A 27,372-nucleotide genomic window follows, 5' to 3' on the forward strand; every position below is an offset into this window, starting at 1 on the left:
AAGCTACAGGAAATGTGATGTTTATCTGATGTTTGTTCTGCAGACTTTCTACATTTAATGTTGTTTTTGTTTGTTTATATTCTGCTTGTTTACTGTAAAACGTGAATCGGATCTGATTATTTTTATCATTTGTTTGCTTTATTTCTTGTTTATTTTACTTGAAGCTTCATCGTCGACACAAAGTTGTCTCTGGAGCTTTCAGGCCCGTCTCATGGTCTTCCTGATTAGATCACATGAAGTTTATATCGTTTGAATAAGATGAAATATTCTGATGTTTGTAAATCAGTTTAACATGTAAATGAATAATATATCGATAAGAAAGAATACTTTATCAGGTCGGATCCGTTTCATTCATAACTTTGCTGAGTCGGTACTTCCGGTTTTTGTGAGCAGAGCCATCAGATCAGCTGATCCAAAGTAACAAAACAAAGTACTTTGATCCGGTCGAGAGTTCTACTACTTAAAAATACTTCAGAAGGAAGTAACGTTACTGCGGACTGTAAGTTATCAGGTACGTTGTCTTTTTTCCTCGAATGTGTACTAGTACACAAAGTACACGTTGTCCTAAAGTACTACTGCGTGTGTTTAAAAGTATCTGAAGTCCAGCGGTTTAAAGACGGACTCGGTCTGAAGAGTGACGTGACGTCAGAACTCTGTCACGTGTTTCTAAAGTGATCGATTTTGAGCCGAATGTAGAAAAGTCGAAAGATTGTCTGACGTCAGTTGAACTGCAGTAGTTTGTGACGTGTCGATGAGCAAGGCAGCAACAAAAAGAGACGGAATGTTAACCGAGTCTGGTGAGAGAACTGCTGAGTCAGCACCTGTTGAAAGTATCAAGTACTTCGTTTTAGGGTTTGAGCAGTATAGTATGCAGTACTCACGCTCCGATTGTCGACTTTATGGATTGTAATGTGTATTAAAACGTTCTTTATCCTAGTATTACTGCATATTCTAGTGTCGGTAGTATCACAGTACTGTAAAACATATGCAGTACTTATTGTCTGTACATGTGGTATTATGTAGTACAATGACATCTAGTGGTACTACATGTTGTATGTTGAGTTATTCCGTGTTGTATGTATACATGTAGTATCTTAATGTGGTAAATGTAGAGTACAGTGTAGTACTCTACTAAAATATTACTTAAAATGTTACTACACTATGTGTAATGATATATATTAGCTTAGTACTTAGAAATATATATACACAAAACCATTATTACTTGGAACCAAATATCAGCCTCAAACGAACAGGCAGACAGTTCAGAGAGGGTCGTCACAGTGTCTCTGTGGTTTTGATTATCTGTTGCAGGTGCTGATTGGTGTCACTGGCTTAATACAGTTGTTTCAGCTTATGTTTGTTAAGAATAAATTACCTGCTTTTAGCAGCCAGCTTGTTGTCTCTCTTGTTCGTCTCAGTCTCTGAGCCGTGCTGTGACATATTGGGGCTCATCCATTCCTGCTTGAACCGGTGTCGGCATTGATGTCAGAGATCAGCTGTAATAGTAGTAGCAGCTGTAGCATGCTAGGCTGTGTGCCTTGTTTTGAATCGGTTGCGCAATCGGGTTGATTGGGAGACTCTTGAGTCTGGTAAGTAGGCTGATTTGCTTTGTGGGAAAATTAAGGAAGCTGGCTGGTTTAACAAGGTGCTGTTTTGTTTAATTAGTCTCTGGTTAGGCAGTTAGAGGGACGGGACTACAGTGATGTTTGGCTGTGTATGGGCCGATTGATGTCTGGCTGTTGGAGGGTTCGTGTAACCTTATTTACTTCATTCTGTAGGCATCAGTTCTTGGGTTTGTGTGTATTCGGGCAGTTAAGAGGTAACCATCTGGTTTAGTACGGCTACTGTTGAGGACTTGTTTTTTGGAGCAGTGTTCGCTAGAGCAGTGAGTGAAAATTGCTGACCATTTTAAGATGGATGTCGGAGATAAGCAGTTGAAGGAGAACATGAAGAACATCCTAAAATAAAATCTGGTTGAAGTGGGTGTTCTCCAGTCTAAACTGCATGCTGTTGGTTCCGCCTCAGACACCTTTGGTGCGTCTGCCTCTAGTGGAGCTGGGGTGAGTAATCGGACCGAATTAACTTTTGAGCAGGTTGAGTTTGAGTGATGGTGGCATGGGGCAGGTCTTTGTTGGTTTTTCTGGGCCCTCGTGTGCTTTCGATGTTGCTAATAATGTGAGGTTGGTTCCTCCATTTTGTGAATAAAATACGCATACTTTTTTCTCAATTTTTGTGTGTAGCTGAGAGTAGATACTGGTCGGATGCTGACCACACGTTACTCTTACATTGCGTTGTTGGCTCAGATTGGGGATTATGCAGAGTTTTATGGTTTCAGGGACATCAGAACTGCAGCACAGGGAATCTCTGTGGAGTCTGTGGCCCTCATCCAATCAGACCTCAGTATTAAGTTTGCATGGAAAGTCACACGTAGGTGTGATTTAACGTTTACCGGGGGTTGGTAGAAATCTTAACTCAAATCAGGCTGCTGACTGCTCTGCAGGTCCAACTCAGATTCCTTTATTCAAACCACATGGCGAGACCACATCCACAATGTCCCAACACCTGCACCACCGACTCGCCTGCACCACCGTGTTGAGATTTCACCATGTGCTCTGAACAAAGGGGCCTGCAGGGCCTGCAGAGCAGTTAATAGCCTGATTTGAGTTTAAGATAACGCCAAGCTCCAGGAGATGTAAGTCGCGTCTAAGTGTGACTTTTCATCCAAACTCAACACTGGGGTCTCATTGGAGGAGAGCCACAGACACCCCAGGGCTTCCTGCGCTGCACCCTAACCCTTTTAAGAATTTGTGAGTATGGTGAAACTGCAGCCTACCAGAATTGGATATCTGGTAGAATGGTAAAAAGCAGGCGGTCCGTGCATGTTATACCTGGGCCTTCACTGCTGTCCTGCAGCTGAAACACAGCTACGGTCATTATTTGTTTAGTGTAAAAATGAAGCCAACACCTGTCTGCAGAGAATATGCCGGGAGTGCGTCTCCGCGAGTTACCGCCTGTGAGCTTTGGGGCGGCGGAGGGGCAGCACCCGCTGCTCGTTCACGACAGTAACTGTAGAACGTACGTCCTTTAACGTCACAAAAGTCTCCAACAACACCAGAACAAGGCGCTAGATTTGCCACTAGTAGCTTTTGACAAAAAAAAGTCGCCATGAGGGTTTAGAAAGTCGCCAGATTTACCGAGAAATTCGCCAAGTTGCCAACACTGGCACCGGCTAAATGTGTCCCGAGAGCAACACTGGACGTAACAATAGTTCCTATCACATATTAAATCAAACAAACATCCATCTTCATAAAAACAAGTTGTACAAATAATATATAAACAAGCATCTTAAAGCTACTGCAGATGTACAAACAAACACATTTAACTTACCAGAGCTGCTGTTCACTATTTAAAGACAAAGTGCATCCTCCTTTCTTTGTTAACAAAGAGTTTAATCCCACGGTTGTTCAGTACATCCGTGTGTTTTAGTTCCAGTAAGAAGACCTTCTCCATTCATGGACGCCAGTGAAGACAGTCGAGCCTCCCCAGTTGTATTTCTTGAATACGTTTTAATGCGTTTGAGGCTGAAAATGTCTGCTCGACAGAGGCAGCAGATATTGGGATTGTCACCGCCCAACATGTCACGCTAGCCCACTGACCAATCACGTACTTGTAGGCCAGCTAGCAGGCTCTGACACGTCAAAGAATACGCCCAACATGTCAAACTAAAGATCTGATTGGTTGAACACTATGACAATCAACATCGTCCCCATTCACTTAAACTGCACATGGATGCACTTGTGAGTCTGCAGGCCTCGGGCCTCTGTTCTTACCTAGAGACACAGAGGTGAGATCTGATTGGATAAAAGCTCTACTTAAAATAAGCTGCACTGGAAGCAGAGCAACTGAGGAAGACAGTAGCTGTGCAATGAGAAAATAAGATAAGGGGAAAATATTTATATAAATTATTATACATGTAGTGTATTTAAGAACAATTATTAAATTATAAAATAGCTCTAACTTTGTGATTCTGTTTAGGCCAGCAGAGAAGGCCTTGCAGGCCCTGACGGCCCACCACTGGTAAAAAGTATAGCCCTTGTAGCTGGTATGCACATTATTGGCATTGCCAGTGTCATGTAGGGATTCCTGATGGGAACCCTGTTTTTATGGGGGGGGGGGGGGGGTGATGACCCTCCTCCTCCCAAACACTAGGTGTCCCTGTTGTTTTGGCTATCTGTTGCAGGTGCTGATCCAGCTGATGAGCTTCACCTGAGCCGGTGTGGCTCTCCCCTTAAAGGCCTTCTTCATTTGGCAGCCTCGCTCTTTGGAAGGAAGATCCTTGGTGTCACTGGCTTAACACAGTTGTTTCGGTTTATGTTTGAGTGTTTAAATTGGTTTACTTATGTTTGTAAAGAATACATAGCTTCCTTTTAGCAGCCAGCTTGTTGTCTGCCTGGTTTGTCTCAGTCTCTGAGCCGGGCTGTGACAATGGAAACAGTGTGTGAGGTGAATCCCCTTCTATGATTGGTCCAGACAGCCAGTTGATGATGTCATCGGTGAAGGTAGAGTGCGTGGTGAAGGCGAGCGCTTTGATTGGTGAAGGGCCAGTGTGGGAGGAGTCAGAGCAGACGCTGCTGTTTGTCGACATCGGCGGGCAGAAAATCCACCGCTGGAGTCCATCGACCAATCAGATCCAGTCTTTGGAAACAGGTCAGCCAATGAGAACCGTTCAGAAACAATTAGAGAATGTAACATTTAAAAAAAGACACCTGTCTCACACCTCCTGTCGGTCCTCAGGTGACACGGTGGGCTTCGTGGTTCCTCGCAGGTCAGGTGGTTATGTTGCAGGTGTGGGCCGCAGCATCGTGGCTGTCAATTGGTCAACTCAGATGGTGACATCATTGGTGGAGGTCGACGAGGACAAAAAGAACAACCGACTGAACGACGGGAAGGTCGATCCGATTGGACGCCTGCTGGCAGGTGAGTCTGGTTACCTGTGGAACCTGTCGGTTTACCTGTCTGAGGTAACCTTGTCATGGTAACAGTGTGTGGCATCTCAGGTACGATGGGGAAGGAGGAGCGACCCGCCGAGGTTCAGAGACAACAAGGGTCTCTGTTCTCTGTGAACTCTAACCTCAGCGTGACCAAAAACCTGAGCCAGGTGAGTCCACTTTAACAATGCAAATGTTTCTCTGTGACCAAACACCTGAACAGGTACTGTCACCTGTCTGTACCTGTCTGTCTCTCAGGTGGACATATCGAACGGGTTGGACTGGTCTTTAGATCAGAAGACGTTTTTCTACATCGACAGTTTGTCTCTGACTGTCGACGCCTTCGACTACGACTCAACCAGCGGACACATCGGTAACGGTGTACTTATACTGTAGTACGTGTGTGTATTTATACTTCAGTACACAGAGATACACGTTTGATGTGTGTGTCGCCTAGGTAACCGGTGTGTGGTGTATCGTATGGAGGAGGGGGAGGGGCTTCCTGACGGGATGACAGTTGATGCTGATGGTCGTCTCTGGGTGGCCTGTTACAACGGCGGAAGAGTCATCAACATCGACCCTGTTACTGGTTAGTTATAGTGGTTGTACTGGTCAAGTTACAGAGGGCTTTGTGCTGTGTTGAACATTTGAAAGTTAAAAGCATCAATCACGTCCACGTTAAAGATTAAGAGGATCTATGAAGACCTTGTAAACATTTTGTATTTATAGACACAAAAGGTGAAGATTGCAAAACAGTCACCCAGACAAACTGCACGGACTCCAACAATTAACAAATACTTTTGGATCATTATGAAACTGAAGAACTAAGTCGAGGTAGTTAATGGTGTGGTTGTTCTAAACTGATGATGATTACCTGTATTCTCTCAGGTGTGCGGCTGCAGACGGTCTCTCTGCCGGTGATGAAGACAACCTCGTGTTGTTTTGGAGGTCCAGACTACTCTGACCTTTACGTGACCTCAGCCAGTCTGGGCCTCGACCAATCAGGGAGAAGACAACAGCCGCTGGCTGGAGGCACGTTCAAGGTGAGACTCACCTGCACCACCGACTCACCTGCACCACTTACTCGCCTCTACCACTTACTCGCCTCTACCACTTACTCGCCTCTACCACTTACTCACCTGCACCACTTACTCACCTGCACCACTTACTCACCTGCACCACTTACTCACCTGCACCACCGACTCACCTGCACCACCTGACTATGCCCTGTTCTCTCCCTGTTAACATCAATATTTTACCGGTCATAAGGAAGAAGAATCCCCATAATTTCCAAAGGAGCCTCTCTGTTAAATAGAGGTTTATCGCCGTGCAATTTGGAGCTCCGGTGCAGAGTTTTAACCAAGAATTTGAAGGACCACGTCGACCATTAAGAAGTCATCTCACAGTAAGAGGCTTAGTTTGGTGTCAGGGCATAATTGGGTCATAGTGTGTTTATTACCTTGCTTGTTTTGTTTTAAGTTTACTGTATTGTTATAACGTGGTGTTGTGTATGCACACGGACCGCCGAGTTCCATCAGTGCTGTGCAAAAACTGCTGTTGGATTTCATACTGCTGTAACCGTGTTGTGATAGATCGGTCACTGCGAGTGAGGTTGGTAATTATTTTATCAGTTCAAAGATCAGAACGGCGGCTGGCCGAATCTAAGTTTGCTAGTCTGGTTTCTGTGTGATAGAGTAACAGTCTCCGTATTTTGCTGTGGTGGTGAGGATCTGCCTTGCTTTGAGTGTCTCTCCCCCCTTTTTATTTTTCCTCTTTCACTAACACACACACACTCTTAAAAATTATTTGTTGATTTTAGATAGTAAGCTTTAATCGACTCACCTGTAGCACTGACCCACTGTGTGTTTACAGGTGACAGGACTTGGGGTCAAAGGTCGGCCTTCAAACTCGTTCTCTGGATGATCACCTGTCGTATGCAGGAAGTGATCAACCCTGTGAAACTGTGAGCTCACTGTTGATCAAAAATAACTATTTACTTATGATGTAATGTTTATTTTCACAAAGTATTTGCAGCAGTTTGTAACTGTAAATAAAAAAAATGATGACGACACAATGAGTCAGAAAAAACTATCAATAACAAATCAAATGAGGAAACTGTCACAGCCAATAAGGGTCTTTCTCAATATGCGTACTTCTCTGTACTTGTGGAGTTGTGAAACGTCATCAGTCTCAGCCCAAGTACTGTTCCAATTCAAAGTTCACATCAAGCCAAGCCAGGTCCAAATGCCCGGATGTGGCTTTCTCCGTCCATTTTACCGAGGATGCATCGGAGGTGACTTGTCTGTACTTGGGACAGCCAAATATCCCAGAATGCATTTTGCACCAGCAACAGCAAACAATGGCGGAGGAGAAATCACAACTGGAAGTTGAAACACTACTGTTAAGTCACAGAAAGTAATTTTAGGATGTTTTAGGCGAGAAGCGCTCATGTTACCCGCCTAGAACTGCCTGATCTCGGCGAGTCTTTTTGAAACTTGCCGCTGGTATTGACGGCAAAGCATACAGCAATCCGGATCTGATCCACATATCTATGATATAGATCATTTTTTATTTTAAATGAAAATGAAAAAAGCAGGGTTGTCATATTTAGTTTGATTGTAAAAATACTTTACAGTAAAAAAAACAAAAAACAGATTAAACTCATTAGCAAGACTAGCTGAGGTGGTGATGTCATCAAGTAAGCTGCTGTTCCAATTGTCCGTACTGCGTTCTCTGAAAAAAAAGTACTCCAAAAGTTCACAAGTTCGTACTTGTGAACTTGGGTATTGGGAAAGGCCCCACGTGTCTTCTTGTTGCTGTGCACCGACTAAATGTGTCCCCAGAGCTACATTGGACCTAACAATAGTTCCTATCACATCTTACATTATTGCGTTACAGTCAATTAGCAGACGCTTTTATCCAAAGTGACTTACAATTCAGATTCTATCACATTTCTACACCGTAGGCACAGCTACTGGAGCAATTTTGGGGTTGAGTGTCTTGCTCAAGGACACATCGACATGCGACTAGTGGATCCGGGGATCGAACTGCCGATCCTCTGATTGAAGGTCGGCCCTACTCTCCACTTAGCCACAGTCGCCCACATATAAAACCAAACAAAAATCCCTCTACATAAAAACAAGTTGTACAAATATATAAACAAGCATATTAAAGCTACTGCAGATGTACAAACAAACGCATTTAACTTACCAGAGCTGCTGTTCACTATTTAAAGACAAAGTGCATCCTCCTTTCTTTGTTAACAAAGAGTTTAATCTCACGGTTGGTCAGTACATCCGTCTGTTTTAGTTCCAGTAAGAAGACCTTCTCTATTCATGGATGCCAGTGAAGACAGTCGAGCCTCCCCAGTTGTATTTCTTGAATACGTTTTAATGCGTTTGAGGGCTGAAAATGTCCGCTCCACAGAGGCAGCAGATATTGGGATTGTCACCGCCCAACATGTCACGCTAGCCCACTGACCAATCACGTACTTGTAGGCCAGCTAGCAGGCTCTGACACGTCAAAGAATACGCCCAACATGTCAAACTAAAGATCTGATTGGTTGAACACGATGACAATCAACAATATCGTCCCCATTCACTTAAACTGCACATGGATGCACTTGTGAGTCTGCAGGCCTCGGGCCTCTGTTCTTACCTAGAGACACAGAGGTGAAATCTGATTGGATAAAAGCTCTACTTAAAACAAGCTGCACTGGAAGCAGAGAAGGCCTTGCAGGCCCTGACGGCCCACCACTGATGCTATATGAACAAAAGGTCAATAACATTTGGTTTAAACACATCAGGTTGTTGTTAGCAGCAGTATTCCCTTTACACAGCAGCAGTTCTATCTCTTCACTATCTGTGCTCAGTGTGTGACTGTATGTGAAACGTTCCACTGCTGTGCAACAGGAATAACATGTTTCAGCATGTTTCATCTACATGTGTGTGTTGTGTCTTCATGACAGTCAGAGCATGTGATGCAGCTCTACTCTTCATCACTATAATGCTGTAACTCAGAGGTGATGAAGGTGACCCAGTGATGTCCAGTAGTCTCCAGTGAGAGCAGCAGCTGCTGCACGTTGTAACGCCGTCGCTTTAGTCGTCCTCTCCTTTCATACAACTCGTGTGTTCTTCTGGTTACTGGTGCGTCTTGAGGCTCATACGTGACGTTATTCGTTGGGATCCTAAAGGTGCGTTCACACCAAACGCGACGCGAACGCACCTTGAGAACGTTCCTCAGACCGACATCTTCCACAACACTAACCTGCAGTTTGTCTCCACTTCTCTGTAGCATCTGTTAGCTTGTGTTGCTTTAGTTTATCTCTACTTCTCCCACACGCTGCATCAACGTAGTCTGAAGACTTCCTCCACCGCTGCCAGTGAGCAACGCACTTTACAAATAATAAGAAAACAAAATGCGTTAACGCGCGATAACATAATTGTCGGTGTTAATTAATTAATGCGTTAACACGATAATAACGCGTTAAGTTGCCCAGCACTAATATATATATATTTGTGTATATAATGAGCTACTACTTTTTAATGTTAATTTAAATTATGTTTATATTAAACTCAGTAGTTTTGTTCATTTTAACCATGTATATTATGTTTATATTACTATAACATGTTTATATTAATATAAACCTGTTAGACTGAAGCATCAAATGTGTCACTCATGAGACATTCTTCTCACAGTATTGAAGAGACTGACATCATATAGACACGGTGCATTTTATTGAAACCACCAAGTGCAGAATCACCAACAACCAACAAACACAGAACGAGCAACGCTACACAGCTTTCTAGAAAATGTATGTACACGTAGAAAACTTTGTGCTGTTTCACTTTTTTTCTTTTGTTTCAACTTCAAATTATGTTTTATGATCTTTAATGAAAACGCGAAGGGGGGTGGGGGGGGGGGTGTTGATGCTGGACCAGACACATAGGTGACTGTCTTCGATGTGGTACTGGACTCTCTACGGACCAGGAGGGACTCCAGAAGACTTAAGGACAACTCTACCGGTCTGTCCTCATTTTCTGAGTTTTTCATTGTCCATCCAAGTTTGATCCAGGTGGGTTTATTTTGACCTGTCCAGGTCTCAGGTTGAGACGGGACACTCCATACGGACAAGAACACCTTGAAGGACAACCCTGCAGGTATGTGTAAAGTACTGTTGGTCCAGGTTTGTCCATTTGTCCAGACGTGCGATGATTCTGTCCATCTTTTTACAGGTGTCTCTTTATGTCCTTCCAGGTGTGTCCTGAACTGAGCCTCACCAGCAGACCGACTTCATGTTCCGGACAGAATAGTTTCCTGAATCAGGTCAGTTCATCGTCTCTTATTTTAAATCTGGATTCATGTTGGAAGGAAAACTGTTCCTGATGGGGAGATGGAGACAAACTGATCAAACTGGGAAATGTGTTTTCTTGTTCTGTGTCTGCTCCAGTGCCCCTCCACTGTGACAGTTCAAACTGCAGTACACACCTCAGCCTTGAGCTTCAGGTGATACATTTTAAAAAGCAACGGCAGAATTCAAACTTTCATCGCTCGAAGTTTCTGAATCACATACTTATTTAATATGAATATTGTTTTGAAGTTTCTGCTGCTGTGGCTCCGGTGATAGCTAACAGGCTAACAGCAGGACTTTAGAGAAAATGCAGTGAAAGGAAGGTTCAGGAAGGTGACCGGGTCGAGGCAGAGTCACAGATAACCAGAGTTTAACTCTTTAGTTTGTGAACGCTAACACTCTTAATGAAAGTTCATGAAAGGAAAACACAAACTGTGTGAATCCCCGACTCTGGTAAGGCGAGTAAATACAGTAGAACACAGTAGAATACAATAAAGGAGCAGAACCCTGTACAAGATCCAGTTAAAGACTTGAATTACCCAGAACAACCACAGACCTGCTACCCCAGAACCAGGACTCTGGAACCAGGGACGGATCAGAGGTCAGGGTTAGGGTTAGACCAAAAAATGACCAAAAAATTGACCAAAAAATAACATACAAACCATGATGTCATCGGTTCACATCAAATATTTTCAAAGTGCTAATTGGTCCCCTTGATTAGAAGTGGGCGTGGCCATCTGAAGAAGACATGACGTCCTCCTCAAACATGCTGACATAAACTCTTTTGCTATGAGTTTCTCTCTCTCTGTCTCTCTTACTCTCTCTCTCTCTCTCTCTCTATCTCTGTCTGTCTCTCTTACTCTCTTACCCCCCCCCCCCCCCCCCCCCCCGTCTCAGTAGTGCTCCTCAGAGTGGGCGGGGTCACAGAAGAAGCGAGAGCTGCGTTTGGCTGATCGGGCCGTGAAGGGTACGGCTTTCAGAGCTGTAGGTGAGACGGAACAAAACAGCCAATCAGATGACAGACAGAAGAAGAGGTCTAAACATGACTGTTCACCTGTCACAAAGTTTTTATAAGTGGTGTGATGTCACCTGTAACCATGTGTTTACCTGTGATGATGTCCTCTATGGCTCCATCCTTCCCTTCATAAACATGGCAGCTGTCTTTTCCTTGTCGTCGTCTGAGCTCTGTGAGCAGCTCCTGCTGCGGCCGCTTCGCCCTGTGGGAGGGAGACTGGAGGGAGGAGGGGGAGAAAGATGAGACCTTTAGAGATCATACCACCTTCAGAGATCTTACCAACTGATATGTAAATTATGGATGCTTGCCAAGAAAGATAGCTAACTAGCACTGGCGTTAGCTGCTGACATAGCATTGGTCATGCTAATGAGACCTTCCGCCACTGAGCCCTGCTCCTCTCAAGCTCCACTGTCCCGTCCAAATTTGGTCACTTCTGGTTCCAAAAATTAAATATTGCCAGCCGGAGCCACCCAGCCGGAGCCACCCAGCTTCACTTTGGCTCTGCAGGAACCTATGGGTGTCGTCACAGAGACGAGTGAGTCTCGTTGCGAGTGAGTCTTGTTGCCATAGAGTTGCGTACAAACGAACAAATCGGTGACTATTTAGATTCTTTCTACACTGCTGGTCGACAGTAAATCATGACTCAGCAGTTCCACCGTGTGACAGGTCAGAGGTCACAGTCTCACCTTGGTCTCCTCCTCCTCCTGCTGCTCCTCTTGCTCCAGTTTCTCCAGTAACATTTGTTCTTGACGCCTCCTTTGCTCGTTTTCCTCCTCTGCCAGCTGAACACACACACATATGCAGAAACACACACATTGAATACACACCAACCTTATTTTGTGTTGAGCTGTAAGTTATTAAGACCTGAGGACTTGTTTCAGACAAACTCTGGTCCTTCATGTCCGTAGACCACGCCCCCTGTATGGGAGGCGGGGCTTGAGATGTGTCACTCACCCTGTATGCCTTAATGAAACGAACGAAGATGGGGAAGAAAACAGACGGCGGCATCGTCTTGGAGCTATCCCCGAAAAACTTCACCACGTCTTCAAAAGCATCCTGAAGAATCCAAACAAAAGGAATAGATTAGTTTTTACAGTGCAGTTTCATTAATGATTTTTCAAATAGCAGGATTAATAATTATTGATTACTAATTAAAAATAGCTCTTATTTCAGATGTTTGCTACGTGACCAAAAAGGTTTTGTTACGTCTTCCTTCTGCGCTGTGATTGGATGAGTAACAGTGATGTCATCAGCAAGTAATATATTATTGTTTATACTCATCCATCATAAACTTAAAATATCTTTAATATGCGCTCTTCTCTTTTTATTTTATTCCAGTGTTAAAGTCCTGAAATCTTCAGAATATTAAAAAGTGAATTTACTTCTTAACCATTTTGTTTTGCCCGTAAAGTCCTCGATGTTGTTGGGTAAGTTAGCTGTGTGCTACAACTTGAATCATTTTTTCAGCCTATATTTCAGCAAATAACACTGAATTATTTTTATACTGACGAAAATCTTCAATGTTTTGGACATTTTTTACGAAAATGATTCAATAAGGAGCTACGGGTGACAGATCTTTTAAATATATGTTGTCTTTCCTCACAAATGTTAACATGAAGCTTCATATTAAACTAGCAAAGAACCACCATCATGAGTCTTGATATTCAGAGCATGAAGAGTCATGATTCAGTTCATACTCTCTCTGTCATTGATGACTTTGATGAGGAAAACGATCGGAGTGGTCGCCATATTCTGTGTAAAACAAATTAAACTTAGTGTGTGTGTGTGTGTGTGTGTGTGTGTGTCGTCTCACCTGAGCGATGCGTGCGTCCTCCTGCAGTTTGCCGAGTCGTGATTCGTGTCTGCTGATGAAGTCTTTCAGCGTGGCATTGTGTCCAACACTAAACTCTCTCCAGGTGAGCTCCATGCCGCGCTGCAGCTCCTTCACATCACACAGCACGTTCTCCAGACTCACTAAGGACGGGTGAGGACAGGAGACGGGTGAGGACACACACTACACAGTCTGTCTTGCAGCGCTCTGATTGGCTGACAGACTTACCTGCAGCAGCCTTGTCCACATAGTGAAGCTCGTTGTAGAACAAACACTTTGCAGGATATTTCTCTCTCACAACGTTGGCGATGTAATGAAGCAAAGTCTGTTTCCTGTCTGTTGACTTTGTCTCCAGGAGCTGAAACACAGATATTATTACAAATATTCTCCTGTATAAACCTCAAGTTGTGTGTGTGTGTGTGTGTGTGTGTGTGTGTGTGTGTGTGTGTGTGTGTGTGTGTGTTACCAGGTCTAAACTCTGCAGTTTGAATCCGTAAATGGCTCCTCTCTTACTGCTGTTCATGTAGTTCCCCAGAGCCAAGATGATCTACAGAAGCAGGTGTAGTTTTACTTTTCGTTCTTTAATGATATACATTTATATACATATCAACATAATGGAACCTTGTCTTTATGTAGCGCTGCTTGTTGTTTAGCAGTTGTTTTTTAATCTACGTCACAGCAGTGGTGATATTAGATATAATACTTAGTAAGTATTATATTTATCAACCAATACGATTTCTTGATGTGAGCTACCAATTTTATAAAGATTATAAACAAATACTGTAATTATAAGTTAAGCGGATAAAATACATTGACTGTATATTTATAGTGTAAATACTTCTATACAAACACAGACTGACCTCCAGGATCTTCTTGAGCTTCTGAGATGACTTTATAGAAACTGAAGCAGCGATCATGGCGTGGAGTTGCTGAGAGGAAACACAACAAACATCCATTAGTGTGTACAACTGTCTGTCTGTTTACCCGTCTGTCTGTTTACCCGTCTGTCTCTGTTTACCTGTCTGTCTGTTTACCCGTCTGTCTGTTTACCCGTCTGTCTGTTTACCCGTCTGTCTGTTTACCCGTCTGTCTGTCTGTTTACCCGTCTGTCTGTTTACCCGTCTGTCTCTATTTGTTTGACTCTCTTTTCCCTTTGTACTTGTTCATGACATATTTAAAAAGTGGATCAATATTTCAAATATCTTTTATTTGTTGATTTAAATGTAAAAAAATATTTTCCAAAGAATATCTCATATTCAGTGAGCATGTAATTATCCCATTTAACCCATTAAAGACCGTATCTATCGCCTTTGGTTTAAATCCTTCATACGTCTTCCCTGATCTTCATTACCATGACAATGTTTGTCTCTCTACCCGTCTTACCGGAGTTAACATCTGGATGTTGTCTGTGAAGTTGCCCATGAAGGTCATGATGGACATTCTCTGAGTGAGTCGTTCGATGCGACTGAACTGCATCATGAAGCGGTCTTCGTCACTCAAAGCCTCCAGAGGTTTTCTGTCCCTCTCGTATTGTCGTAGAAGCTTCACCTCGGCCTCAGTCGGCAGGAAACGCATCAGACACTCGACAAAGTCCACCCGAACTGTCCGTAGGTCGAACCTGCAGAAACACAAAATACACTGAGTTACTTTGAATCCAAGATGAAATACAGACCTTCCACTGTTAGTAATACTGTCTGGACTTCTCAGGTAGCCAATCAGAACACACCTGTCTGATGGACTTGCTAGGTCCCGTGAAAAACTAAAAGTAATTAGTCACATGACTTGTTAGTCACTCGGTAGTCACATGAATCGTAGTTAACAGTCTGGTTAACGTCAAACAAAAAAAAAAATAAAAAACTTTCAATACTTGCACCAGTGTTATTGTTACTGGTACTATCGGTACTTGCACCAGTGTTGTTACTGGTACTATCGGTAGTTACACCAGTGTTATTGTTACTGGTACTATCGGTACTTGCACCAGTGTTATTGTTACTTGTACTATCGGTACTTGCACCAGTGTTATTGTTACTGGTACTATCGGTACTTGCACCAGTGTTATTGTTACTGGTACTATCGGTACTTGCACCAGTGTTATTGTTTCAGGTACTTTCGGTACTTGCACCAGTGTTATTGTTACTTGTACTATCGGTACTTGCACCAGTGTTATTGTTACTGGTACTATCGGTACTTGCACCAGTGTTATTGTTACAGGTACTATCGGTACTTGCACCAGTGTTATTGTTACTGGTGGACTTACATGTGGATGGCGCGACAAGTGACCTCCGGTCCCTGGCCGGCCTTCCTTAGAGTGATGGCCAGGTTCTTAGACCTGTTGGCCTCCAGCAGAGAAACTTTGGATGGAGCTTTCTGAGGAAGTTTCTGTCTGGACAGAGTCAAGTCCACTGCTGGACCCTGAGCCTTTGTCTTAAACAGCTCCTCAAACTCCTCCACATTCAGGTCCTGAGAGAGAGATACACAGAGCGAGAGACAGGCAGCGTCTTTTTTAGAATCTTTTCAGCACTGATTAAAGCCTTGCAGGCTGTACAACAACTTCAGCAATAAACGGTCTGTATGTTTCCTGTCAAGTGAAACTCCAAAGTATAGATATAACCATTTTTTAACGAGGTCTCATTAAGTTTAAGACCTCGTTTACTCACTTTCTGCAGCTTGAAGCTTTTTGTTGTGAATGCATGACAACATCAGCTGCTCTCTTTTCTCATCTAGAGTTTCATATATTTATAAATAACACATTTCTACCTTAACATCTAAATAACCTGAATACTTGAATGTAACTGTTGTATTACCTGCAGGATGGCCTCATCGTCGATGTCGTTGAAGACGGTCCCGTTGATCTGACTTGGCTTCAGGGCGACCCAGTTCAACACAGGCATCCTAAACTTGGTCTGTATCGGCTTCTTTATCTTCACCGCTGTACATCATAGAGACAGACAGGTGAGCAAGGAGACAGGTAGTCTACTCCACATCAGATTTACTTTGAGAAGGATGAAAATCTAGTGTTAGGACTGAATGTGAAGTCAAATTTCACTTTGGTCTTTGACAGCTGAAATGTTTGTTCACCTTCAACAACAACAGTTGAAACTGAACAGACGTTCACTATAGCCCTAACCCCGTTCACCTAACCCGCTGTAACGCGATGGTGGAGGGATGGTGGCGGGATGGTGGAGGAGCGACGATGGTGGAGGGATGGAGGAGCGATGGAGGAGGGATGGAGGAGGGATGGTGGAGGAGCGATGGTGGAGGGATGATGGAGGATTATCGAGAAATGTAAAGATGGTAAAATGTAAGATAGTAAGTAAACTTACAGAATAACTTGAGAGGACCGTCTGTCAGCAGAACGAGAGAAAAAAACATGTTAGTGTTATGAAACTCGCCGGATTAAATTGCACAGTTACCATGACAACTGAGAATTCTGGATTGTGATTGGCTGGAAGGGGTCGATTCACTTTTAATAACTGGAAAATAAAACCAAACACCTGCGACTCAGGCTCACCAACAACAACAAAGATAAACAGTAGTGACTTCACAAAAAACTGAATCTGGACATCCAAAGAAATTGTCAGAGGACACATCAGAAATACGTTAGCATCGGTAAAACAATTCTACTTTACAACATTGATATAAGTGGAATAATTCCCTGAAGGTTTGGGGTTCATGTCAGGTGGTTATTAGCCTCTATTAACATGACAAAGGTTAACCCTAACATGTCAAATTAAACCTTGACAACTATCGGCAAACTATTTCCTGAAAAACATAATTGGTCATTTCATTCAAAAAGACTCCATGAGCACCAACATGGAGTTTTTTTTAAGATGGTGGCAATCTTAATAGAAATAAACTTAAAGCAAATCTTGTAAATCGACCCAGAAATACGTTTTAGAAAATGCTCAGCAGCAAAGAACGTTTTAGAGGTTAAAACATAAACAACAATCCATCTGTTCGTGTTTGTTAAATAAATCTAGTTTTTTGCTGTGGTTTAACTTCTCACCTTGTTGCAGTGACAGGTGTACAGGTGTACTCCAGTAACCCGTAAATATTATACAGGTGTACTCAGTACACCTTAAATTGTTGTACAGGTGTACTCCAGTACACCATCAGTGATGCTGGTGGTCCAACAGTATCGACAGAAACAAACAGACCTTCGTCCTGATGTCGCGTTACTCTTTAAGTGCATGTTTCCGATAATATTTTTGAAAGTTTACCTCAGTGTAGATTTCAATGCTGGACTGTAAAGTGAAAGTTCCATATTTTCCCGTGCGGTCTGTAAATGCATCATTTAAACCCTCTTGTTCAGTCTCACCTGCAAGTCCAGAGTTAAAGATGACCGTGGGCCCACCCGAACCTGGGAGAGGGGGGGCCACAGGGGGAGGAGGGGGGGGCATGGGGACGGAGGAGGAGAGCTCGCTAGTCCGACATGGAGGAGGAGGAGGAGGTGGAGGAGGGGGAGGAGGAGGAGGAGGAGGAGGAGCAGCGGGGGGAGGTGCAGGGTATGACCCATTGGACACTTAAAAGACAAAGAGAAGAAGAAAGAAAACGGGTAATGCGTAAATGTTTGTTACTGGTTCGTGGTGTACTAAAAGTTTATCATTTGGGAGTACTTGTAGTATGTGGTGGCAGTATTAGCATCACTTTGCAGTACTATTTCTTTTACTGCAGTGGGAACCCCTTTATGCATTTTATGATTGAACATTGTGATTGGTGGAGCTGAAACTCACCTGTGCCTGGCATTGGTGGCGGAGGAGGTGGAGGGGGCGGGACCGGCATCCCTGGAGCTCCGCCTATCGCCGGTCCCATGCTGTGATAGGCTACGGTCTCAGGACTGTCGAAATCAATACGGTAATCAATCAACAATAAACAATCATCAGTCATTGGTTCAGGAAGAAAACGTTTTCCCCTTTTTGCATTGATTTGGACATCTGACATGTTGGCATCGTAAGGTGAAGTCATTTGTGGCTCAACACAGTACTTCATGATCATCCCATTCACAGTATTGATTATGAGGGTGGGGTTCCTCAGGGTTCTGTTCTGGGTCCTTTTCACTTAGGATTTATTGCTGCGTACGTCTGATGAACATAAGTCTAGTATTCACCACCAGAGAGAAATATAGCAGCTAGTCTCTGACAGCGGAGTAAACGGGGACGTCTCTCACCTAGGGGACAGGTTAGGACAAGGTGGAGGTGAGGGGGAGGCGGAGTCACCAACTCCCCCGTCTCCCTCTCCTCTCTGGGGTTGAGGAGCTCCGGGTCCTCCGGCCTGTTGGGCCTCCTGAGCCTGTCGCTCCAGACGACTCTGACGCCGGATCGTCTGGTCCTTCTCCCGAACAATCCGCCGCAAGGTGTGCACCTGAGAGTTACTGCTGGCATACACCTCCTGCACAGGTAACAAGTGGGGAGTGGTTGTTGGGTAACAGGTGAGAAGTTAAAGGAACATTCCAATATTTAGATTTATAAATATTTTCTCCGTTTATTTTGTTCAGGTTCAGAAACCGAAACGTAGACCCATCTTTTTGCAAACATCCCTCTCATTAGCATCATCATACACGGTGTCTGTCTCTATGGTGACCAAATGTTTGTGTGGTTTCCATGGCAACAGCACTGACCCGGACGTTGTCCAGCTCCTTGTTGGTTTGCATCAGCTGTTTCTCCAGTTCAACAATCTTCAGCATCGCTTCATTCTCCACGTCCAGGAGACGCTCCGACATCTGAGGGAGACAGGTATGGGTTAGTCGACACCTGTCTGTCTGAATACACGTCTGTCTCTAAACTTGTCTGTCTGTCTTTCATTGCTTCGTTCTCTTTGACCAGCAGACGCTTCAACATCTGAGAACAGCGAGAGACAGATTAGTACACCTGTCTGTCTCTCCACCTGTCTGTCTTACTGTGCCGATGCTCTCCTCCAGCTCCTCGACTCGCTCCAGAGCAGCGGTTTTGGTCTCGGCATCCTCCAGCAGCGTCCCGACGTCAAACACATTGTCGAGATATGCCTGAATCTGAACCTGAAGCCTGTCGCTCTCCGTGTGCTTCAGCCTCTGGTGAGACAGGTAGAGAGACGGGTTAACACAGAGACAGGCTTGTCGTTAATCATCAGCCCTCGTGTGATTGGCTGAGAGCGGAACATGTGACCGTGTTACCTCCAGGTGTTCGTCCAGGTTTAGTTTTGTGAAGTCGTACTGCAGATGTACTCTGAAGTTCATGTCCTCCACCGAGTGAACCACGATGTTAATGAACTGCATACAGGCCACCTGACCACCGTCACCACGGCAACAACAGACACAAGTTCAGTTGGAAACCAGTTATTTACCTGCTGATGTCATCCTAATTCAACTCTAACCCTAAAATAATAGAAAGGTCAATTAAGAAATAATTTAATATTAAGAAAATGAATTATTATAGTTGGTGTTTATTTAACAATGTTGTGTTTATGTTTCAACCTGAATCAGGTTAAATGAAGTGACAGTTAAACATTGTGTTTGAACTTTAAGTTAAAGTCAAACAGCAGCTTTAATCATGTTGACGAAGCTTTAACTGAATGTTGTGTAGAGTTTGATCAATACTATATATATTCTAAAGATAATGAATTAAAGTTAACATAGAGTTAATCTCTCGTACCAAAAAGTCGATGTTGTCGTCTTCGTTCTTAAAATGTTCCATCAACTTCTCAAAACGCATCGACTCCGAACAAACCTGCAGAAGATCAATCAGTCAATTAATCAATGAATATTAAATACCATTCATTCTACCTGCAGTCTGTAGAGAGTACTGTGTGTGGAATACTACATTATGTAAATGTGTTTGTTGATTCTGCTCTGGCACCAACGAAGAAGTCAAACAGTGGCATCAGAAGAAAAATTGTTTTGTAAACAGTTTGTAACTGTGACATAAAACTGACGTGTGTGTGATTTTTACAGTTTTGAAGTTGTCGAAGGCTGACAGGATGATCTCATGTCCTCCTCTGACCAAACACACCGCCGCCAACAACTCTAACACCAGAGCTTTCGTCCTGATGAAGACAGGGAGAGAGATGGGTCAGCAAAAGTATGAACAGACTGGTGGAGAGACAGGCCGGCAGACATTAGAGAGACTAGTGGAGAGACAGGCCGGCAGACATTAGAGAGACTAGTGGAGAGACAGGCCAGCAGGTAGGCAGTGTTTAGTTAGTTGTACCTGTGTCTAGTTCCTCGTTAGTACTTTGTGTACATGTGTCTGTCTAGTTCCTCGTTAGTACTTTGTGTACATGTGTCTGTCTAGTTCCTCGTTAGTACTTTGTGTACCTGTCTGTCTAGTTCCTCGTTAGTACTTTGTGTACATGTGTCTGTCTAGTTCCTCGTTAGTACTTTGTGTGCATGCGTCTGTCTAGTTCCTCGTTAGTACTTTGTGTACCTGTGTCTGTCTAGTTCCTCGTTAGTACTTTGTGTACCTGTGTCTGTCTAGTTCCTCGTTAGTACTTTGTGTACCTGTGTCTGTCTAGTTCCTCGTTAGTACTTTGTGTACCTGTGTCTGTCTAGTTCCTCGTTAGTACTTTGTGTACATCTGTCTGTCTAGTTCCTCGTTAGTACTTTGTGTACCTGTGTCTGTCTAGTTCCTCGTTAGTACTTTGTGTACCTGTGTCTGTCTAGTTTCTCGTTAGTACTTTGTGTACCTGTCTGTCTAGTTCCTCGTTAGTACTTTGTGTACATGTCTGTCTAGTTCCTCGTTAGTACTTTGTGTACATGTCTGTCTAGTTCCTCGTTAGTACTTTGTGTACCTGTCTGTCTAGTTCCTCGTTAGTACTTTGTGTACCTGTGTCTCTCTAGTTCCTCATTAGTACTTTGTGTACCTGTGTCTCTCTAGTTCCTCGTTAGTACTTTATGTACATGTGTCTGTCTAGTTCCTCGTTAGTACTTTGTGTACCTGTCTGTCTAGTTCCTCGTTAGTACTTTGTGTTCATGTCTGTCTAGTTCCTCGTTAGTACTTTGTGTACATGTCTGTCTAGTTCCTCGTTAGTACTTTGTGTACATGTGTCTGTCTAGTTCCTCGTTAGTACTTTGTGTGCGTGTCTGTCTAGTTCCTCGTTAGTACTTTGTGTACCTGTGTCTGTCTAGTTCCTCGTTAGTACTTTGTGTACATGTGTCTGTCTAGTTCCTCGTTAGTACTTTGTGTACCTGTGTCTGTCTAGTTCCTCGTTAGTACTTTGTGTACCTGTGTCTGTCTAGTTCCTCGTTAGTACTTTGTGTACATGTCTGTCTAGTTCCTCGTTAGTACTTTGTGTACCTGTGTCTCTCTAGTTCCTCATTAGTACTTTGTGTACCTGTGTCTCTCTAGTTCCTCATTAGTACTTTGTGTACATGTGTCTGTCTAGTTCCTCGTTAGTACTTTGTGTACCTGTGTCTGTCTAGTTCCTCGTTAGTACTTTGTGTACCTGTGTCTGTCTAGTTCCTCGTTAGTACTTTGTGTACCTGTGTCTGTCTAGTTCCTCGTTAGTACTTTGTGTACATCTGTCTGTCTAGTTCCTCGTTAGTACTTTGTGTACATCTGTCTGTCTAGTTCCTCGTTAGTACTTTGTGTACCTGTGTCTGTCTAGTTCCTCGTTAGTACTTTGTGTACCTGTGTCTGTCTAGTTCCTCGTTAGTACTTTGTGTACCTGTGTCTGTCTAGTTCCTCGTTAGTACTTTGTGTACCTGTGTCTGTCTAGTTCCTCGTTAGTACTTTGTGTACCTGTGTCTGTCTAGTTCCTCGTTAGTACTTTGTGTACCTGTGTCTGTCTAGTTCCTCGTTAGTACTTTGTGTACATCTGTCTGTCTAGTTCCTCGTTAGTACTTTGTGTACCTGTGTCTGTCTAGTTCCTCGTTAGTACTTTGTGTACCTGTGTCTGTCTAGTTCCTCGTTAGTACTTTGTGTACCTGTGTCTGTCTAGTTCCTCGTTAGTACTTTGTGTACCTGTGTCTGTCTAGTTCCTCGTTAGTACTTTGTGTACCTGTGTCTGTCTAGTTCCTCGTTAGTACTTTGTGTACATCTGTCTGTCTAGTCTTCGTTAGTACTTTGTGTACTTGTAGTACTGACCTGGGGTTCCTGTTGTTGAGGCTGAGGGCGATCTCGTTGACAGCGTGAGGGTGAGACATCACCATGTTGAATCCGTACTGAGGACACAGATGAAGTTAATAACGGCTTAGACAGAAGCACCATATTTAGAGTACTTGATGTATTTCATGTACATTTAAATGTTAAAGTGTTACCTGGTAATTCATGATGGCTCTCAGACACATGACACAGACATGAACGTCGTCTTTCTTACAGACGAGTCGTGAATTCTTCAGAGTTCGGCGACTCGGCAGAGTGTTGGAGCGAGTCACCATCGCAGAGCTGCAAATACAAAGACATCAGATTATTATCTGCTTCTACAGCTGGTCCCTGGTCAGATATCAGGGTTGTATTCATGCTACCTGATGGAGTGTCGAGCTGCTCTGGGAACAGATGAGGACGGGGATGGGAGGCTGCAGTCTCCATGAAGGTCTTCTATGGACCGACTCCAGGGAGAGTCGATGGACGAGACTTCACCTCCAGACTCAGACGGCTCTCCATCGAACCTGAACACACAAACGACAACAGGACCGGCTTCTGTTGAGTCTCAGCTGTTCATACAACATCTGAACAGTACACGACAACTAATAACAGTTTAAACAAGTTTAAAGGTTCAAACTGTGAGAATTCAAATAAACATTTCAATATGTAATGATGGAGTATTTAGTTTGTTCAGACTCACGTGACGGCGTATTGAGCGAAGGACAAATACTCGACCAAAACATCCAGACCTCGATTCTCCTCATTCAGAAACTCTCTGACCCACCTGCAGAGAGACAGACAGGGCATCAGAGAGAGAGAGAGAGACAGACAGGTCCTCAGAGAGGGAGACAGAGACAGACAGGTCCTCAGAGAGAGAGACAGAGACAGACAGGTCCTCAGAGAGAGAGAGAGAGACGGAGACAGACAGGGCATCAGAGAGAGAGAGAGAGAGACGGAGACAGACAGGTCCTCAGAGAGAGAGAGAGAGACAGATACTATATGGTGGTTATGTGGAACAAGCTAAGCTAAAGGAACGAGTCCTAAAACCCTGAAATGAATCAGTATTTTTACACTAACGACTCCTTTCAGCAGAAATTAATGGAATATATATGTAATTTCCAGGCAACAGAGTTTCAGAGAGACAGACAGGTACCCGATGTGGTTTGTGCGAAGAGAAATCTCGAGTTCTCGAAGCATCTGAGTCGACTCCTGGACTCTTCTTCTGAACTTCTGCAGACAGACAGACAGGTTAGTGACAGACAGACAGACTCCTACAGAAACATTTCAGGGTTGATTTGTCTTTGACATTTAGATGTAATAATGATAATGGTAAATAATAATGATAAAGTAGTCTTATAATAAACAGTTTTTGTTTTCAAACAGAACAAAAAGACTTCTGTTGTAAACGTCTATGAACTACATTTCCCAGCTCACCTTGCGTGTGACTGCCGGGTCGAGGAAGCCTCTGAGTTTCTGGATGTAGGTGTGAGGAGGATTCTTCACCTGAAACCGCTCCTAAAGCATGATGACATCACACGTGAGTCTCCGCCCACCAGAAACCTCAAATCCACATGACTCAACATTTATAATAAGAATGAATTATAATGTATAATGTGTAATAAGAATGAATTATAATGTATAATGTGTAATAAGAATGAATTATAATGTATCATCTGTAATATGTGGCACAACGATGAGTGTGTAAAACTACAGAAAGTCATGAAATCACAAAGTAACTGTTAATAATATGAAATATTGTTAGTAAATATAACTCCTCTGTTTCTCTGAAGAGTCTCGGACCACCAAACTAAGTCCTGGTTCTAGAACAGATTCAAACTCATGAACTTTATTAACACACTCACTTGATCACAGATCAGCTCCCACTTCTTGTCGTTGTCATAGGAACGCAGCAGACGCACCTTGTCAGGAGGAAGATTCATTGAATTCTGAAACGCAATTTGTCCAAAAAATTGTTGAGAACTTATGTGAACATTCAGAACTGGTCCCCTTAAATCCAGCCAGCTATCCAAAACCTCCAAAAAAAACAAAAAAACTTCAGACCCCCCCAGACCCTCCAAGTCCTCCTCCAAACCCCCCAGACCCCTATTAGTTGTTACTGTTCTCCAAACTCCAGTAAACCAAAAGTAAAGGAACATTTAAAAAATAAAGTCAAAGTAGGTCAGAATGTGAAACGGATCTGGTTCAGGTTCAGTGAAGACCAGCTAGAACCCAAACAGGAAGACAAACAATCATGGAAACCAGAATAAAACAGAGAATGTGATCATTAAGTCACTGATGATTGACGCTAAAGCCTTCAGACAGAAATATTAAATATAGAAAAAGATGTTTGATTTACTAAATAAAATAAATAGAATAGAGAAGAAAAGAGGAGCTCAGTGAGTCTGAACCTGAAGATGAGTTCACTATCAATAAACACAATTATTATTTTAACATTTATACATTCATATCAAACGTTCATTGTGTGTGTGTGTGTGTGTGTGTGTGTGTGTGTGTGTGTGTGTGTGTGTGTGTGTGTGTGTGTGTGTGTGTGTGTGTGTGTGTGTGTGTGTGTGTGTGCGTGCGTGCGTGCGTGCGCGCGTGCGTGTATTTACCAGGGCGATGGAGAACCGCTCCTCCAGCTCTGCTGGGTCGGGCATCGGGAGTCGAACCGGAGCGGCTCTGGACCGGATCACCGCGAGCTGGGTCTCCATGCTCTCTGCGTTACCCATCACACCGAACACACACACACAGTGAACACACCCACCTACAACAATACACACTCAACAGACGCACAGCGGCAGGAACATGTGGTCGGCCATCACACACGGAACACAGACGGGCGGTCGAGGGGATGAAGGCCTGTCTGTGTGTCTCTCCTGTCTGTCTCCCTCTCCTGTCTGTCTGTCGTTAGACGGCAGAGATCGCTGGTCTCTCCATCCCGTCTGTCTGTCTCTCCGTCTGTCTGTGTGTCTCTTTGTCTCTCGTCCTCTCCGCCGCCGCTGATGATGCTGCTTCTGATGATGATGATGAAGAGGATGCTGATGAAGAGGATGCTGATCCAGATGAAGCTGTTGTGTTGTTAATATGAAATGTGTGTGTTGTGTGTGAGCGCCTGTCGCAGATCAGCCGGTTAATCCTCCCCCTCTCCTCCCCCACATGAAGAAAGAAAGAGAGAGTCGGCCTCAGACAATGAGCCTTCTGCTGCCACAGGCTCCGCCCACTACACACACACGCGCACACACGCACACACACACACACACACACACACACACACACACACACACACACACACACACAGGGTAGAACATTAATAAAAAAAATATGTAACATTTAAATATATTTAGTCTAAGAATCCAACACACGTTTTAAAAAATACATGTAATGTTTTATTATATAATAATATAATGTTTAATATTACAAGCAAATATAAAGTAGCACGCCCGATAGTAATGTAATACTCAGTGGTAGAAGTACTTTAGTAGTCTCTGTAACCCTCGGTGGTAGAAGTACTTCAGTACTCAGTGATACTTGGTGGTTGAAGTACTTCAGTACTTTGTGATATTTGGTGGTAGAAGTACTTTAGTAGTCTCTGATACTCGGTGGTAGAAGTACTTTAGTAGTCTCTGATACTCGGTGGTAGATGTACTTCGGTACACCCTCAGTGGTAGAAGTACTTCAGTACTCTGTGATACTCGGTGGTAGAAGTACTTCGGTACTCGGTGGTAGAAGTACTCTAGTAGTCTCTGATACTCGGTGGTAGAAGTACTTTAGTAGTCTGATACTCGGTGGTAGATGTACTTCGGTACACCCTCAGTGGTAGAAGTACTTCAGTACTCTGTGATACTCGGTGGTAGAAGTACTTCGGTACTCGGTGGTAGAAGTACTCTAGTAGTCTCTGATACTCGGTGGTAGAAGTACTTCGGTACTCGGTGGTAAAAGTACTCTAGTAGTCTCTGATACTCGGTGGTAGAAGTATCTCGGCACTCTGTGATAGAAGTGCTTTAGTAGTCTCTGTAACCCTCGGTGGTAGAAGTACTTCAGTACTCAGTGATACTTGGTGGTAGAAGTACTTCAGTACTTAGTGATATTTGGTGGTAGAAGTACTTTAGTAGTCTCTGATACTCGGTGGTAGAAGTATCTCGGTACTCTGCGATACTCTGTGGTAGAAGTGCTTCAGTACTTAGAATAGAAGAGGTCCCTCTGGTGGAGACTCGATGAACTGCAGGTTACAAACTAAACATTGATGGACAATAAATCTCTAGAGGGAAAGTAAATAATCAATAATCAATAAAATTATGAAGTTACATAAACAAGTGAATATGACACTCAAATAAATAATCATGAATCAACTGAAGGAGGGAGCAGACCAATAATTATTGATTGTCTGGTTGAGGTGAAGATGGAAACAGTCAAAGATCAAAGTGATATATAAAATTTATATTCTTTTATGCAAAACTGAACTCAGTCTAAATGATTTTAATGTTTGAAGTTATTTTCAGTGGAGAAAATAAAACAGAAATAAAACTCAGTTTAGTTTGTTGATCGGTGAAGTTTATTCTGACTCTGAACTAATAATAATAATATTAAATATATAATAATCTCCAACACCAATAATAATATAAAATATATAATAATGTCCAACGCTAATATAGAATAATCCTTAACACTAATAATAATATTAAATATAAAATAATCTCCAACACTAATAATGATGATAATATTAATAATAATAATATTATCATAACAATTACCGTATCACTTTGATATTTCGCCTCACTGCGGCTTTAACCCGTTTCAGCACCACGGACAGCTCTCTGCAGGACTCCCGCCCTCATGGTCCATCAGGCTGCGTCACAGAGAGAGAGACAGGTAGAGACAGGGGGACACATCGAGACCACCAGACAGACAGGACAGGATGGAGGAGCTGCAGACAGGTCATTGATTTGTCTTCATGATGGATTTAGATTCTTAACGGTTTGACAGGCAGACAGGCAGACAGACAGACAGCTCCTCCGCTGCTGCAGAAGGGCTCGCGCTGCTCGGTGTTGTAGTCGTCATGGGAACAGCGCTGTCTCTGTCTCCGGGCTCGCGCAAAGTTGCAGCTCGCGGGCCGGAGAAGCTTGCGCTGCAGA

At 43.4% G+C, this 27,372-nt stretch overlaps 3 protein-coding genes and 2 long non-coding RNA genes across 9 annotated transcripts in view; 4 read left to right on the forward strand and 1 right to left on the reverse strand.

Annotated features, from left to right (window-relative positions):
• Window positions 1–266: 266 nt before the first annotated feature.
• Window positions 267–7,062, forward strand: rgn (regucalcin). Of its 3 annotated transcripts, XR_012954741.1 has the most exons (9): window positions 267–797; window positions 4,531–4,707; window positions 4,795–4,977; window positions 5,058–5,158; window positions 5,247–5,361; window positions 5,446–5,577; window positions 5,877–6,031; window positions 6,258–6,393; window positions 6,861–7,062. XR_012954741.1 is itself a non-coding variant. In XM_076094928.1 (8 exons), exons 2-8 carry the CDS (start codon window positions 4,542–4,544, stop codon window positions 6,909–6,911), a joined length of 903 nt encoding a protein of 300 aa, XP_075951043.1. In that variant the 5' UTR covers window positions 267–511; window positions 4,531–4,541; the 3' UTR covers window positions 6,912–7,062. The 3 variants fall into 3 exon arrangements, 2 of the variants coding, with proteins under 2 accessions (XP_075951043.1, XP_075951042.1); XM_076094928.1 differs by lacking the exon at window positions 6,258–6,393 and having other exon boundaries at window positions 267–511; XM_076094927.1 differs by lacking the exons at window positions 267–797; window positions 6,258–6,393 and having other exon boundaries at window positions 2,746–4,707.
• A 2,502-nt stretch (window positions 7,063–9,564) lies between these two features.
• On the forward strand, window positions 9,565–17,545 carry LOC142952968 (uncharacterized). Of its 2 annotated transcripts, XR_012954751.1 has the most exons (7): window positions 9,565–10,147; window positions 10,245–10,313; window positions 10,438–10,493; window positions 11,239–13,354; window positions 13,654–13,743; window positions 14,039–14,142; window positions 15,995–17,545. It is a non-coding gene; the product is annotated as an uncharacterized LOC142952968 (long non-coding RNA). The 2 variants fall into 2 exon arrangements; XR_012954752.1 differs by lacking the exon at window positions 10,438–10,493.
• fmnl2b (formin-like 2b) lies at window positions 11,232–24,992 on the reverse strand. Its single transcript, XM_076095015.1, has 28 exons — window positions 24,853–24,992; window positions 24,103–24,186; window positions 23,675–23,755; window positions 23,394–23,470; window positions 22,941–23,024; window positions 22,621–22,764; window positions 22,414–22,540; window positions 22,241–22,317; window positions 20,108–20,201; window positions 19,811–19,885; window positions 19,333–19,443; window positions 19,081–19,230; window positions 18,802–18,903; window positions 18,352–18,572; window positions 17,918–18,021; window positions 17,503–17,706; window positions 16,508–16,528; window positions 15,989–16,113; window positions 15,442–15,644; window positions 14,568–14,802; window positions 14,045–14,113; window positions 13,651–13,731; window positions 13,413–13,542; window positions 13,167–13,327; window positions 12,308–12,409; window positions 12,040–12,135; window positions 11,446–11,569; window positions 11,232–11,320 (listed from the first exon to the last, which is right to left on the reverse strand). Exons 1-28 carry the CDS (start codon window positions 24,967–24,969, stop codon window positions 11,232–11,234), a joined length of 3,288 nt encoding a protein of 1,095 aa, XP_075951130.1. The 5' UTR covers window positions 24,970–24,992.
• LOC142952967 (uncharacterized) lies at window positions 17,670–22,920 on the forward strand. 2 transcript variants are annotated; one of them, XR_012954750.1, is made up of 5 exons: window positions 17,670–18,580; window positions 18,795–18,916; window positions 19,010–19,233; window positions 20,110–20,340; window positions 22,475–22,920. It is a non-coding gene; the product is annotated as an uncharacterized LOC142952967 (long non-coding RNA). The 2 variants fall into 2 exon arrangements; XR_012954749.1 differs by having other exon boundaries at window positions 19,007–19,233; window positions 22,475–22,919.
• A 2,042-nt stretch (window positions 24,993–27,034) lies between the features above and the next one.
• Window positions 27,035–27,372, forward strand: part of LOC142952928 (cyclin-dependent kinase 5 activator 1-like) — a 5,298-nt gene continuing 4,960 nt past the window's right edge. The window contains exon 1 of the mRNA XM_076094960.1: window positions 27,035–27,372. This exon is cut by the window's right edge and continues 332 nt beyond it. Coding sequence (XP_075951075.1) covers window positions 27,297–27,372 — 76 coding nt within the window. The 5' untranslated portion in view covers window positions 27,035–27,296.

Source organism: Anarhichas minor, unplaced genomic scaffold (assembly GCF_050575085.1).
Source record: "Anarhichas minor isolate MPS153535 unplaced genomic scaffold, ASM5057508v1 ptg000018l, whole genome shotgun sequence".
Taxonomy (NCBI): Eukaryota; Metazoa; Chordata; class Actinopteri; order Perciformes; family Anarhichadidae; genus Anarhichas; species Anarhichas minor.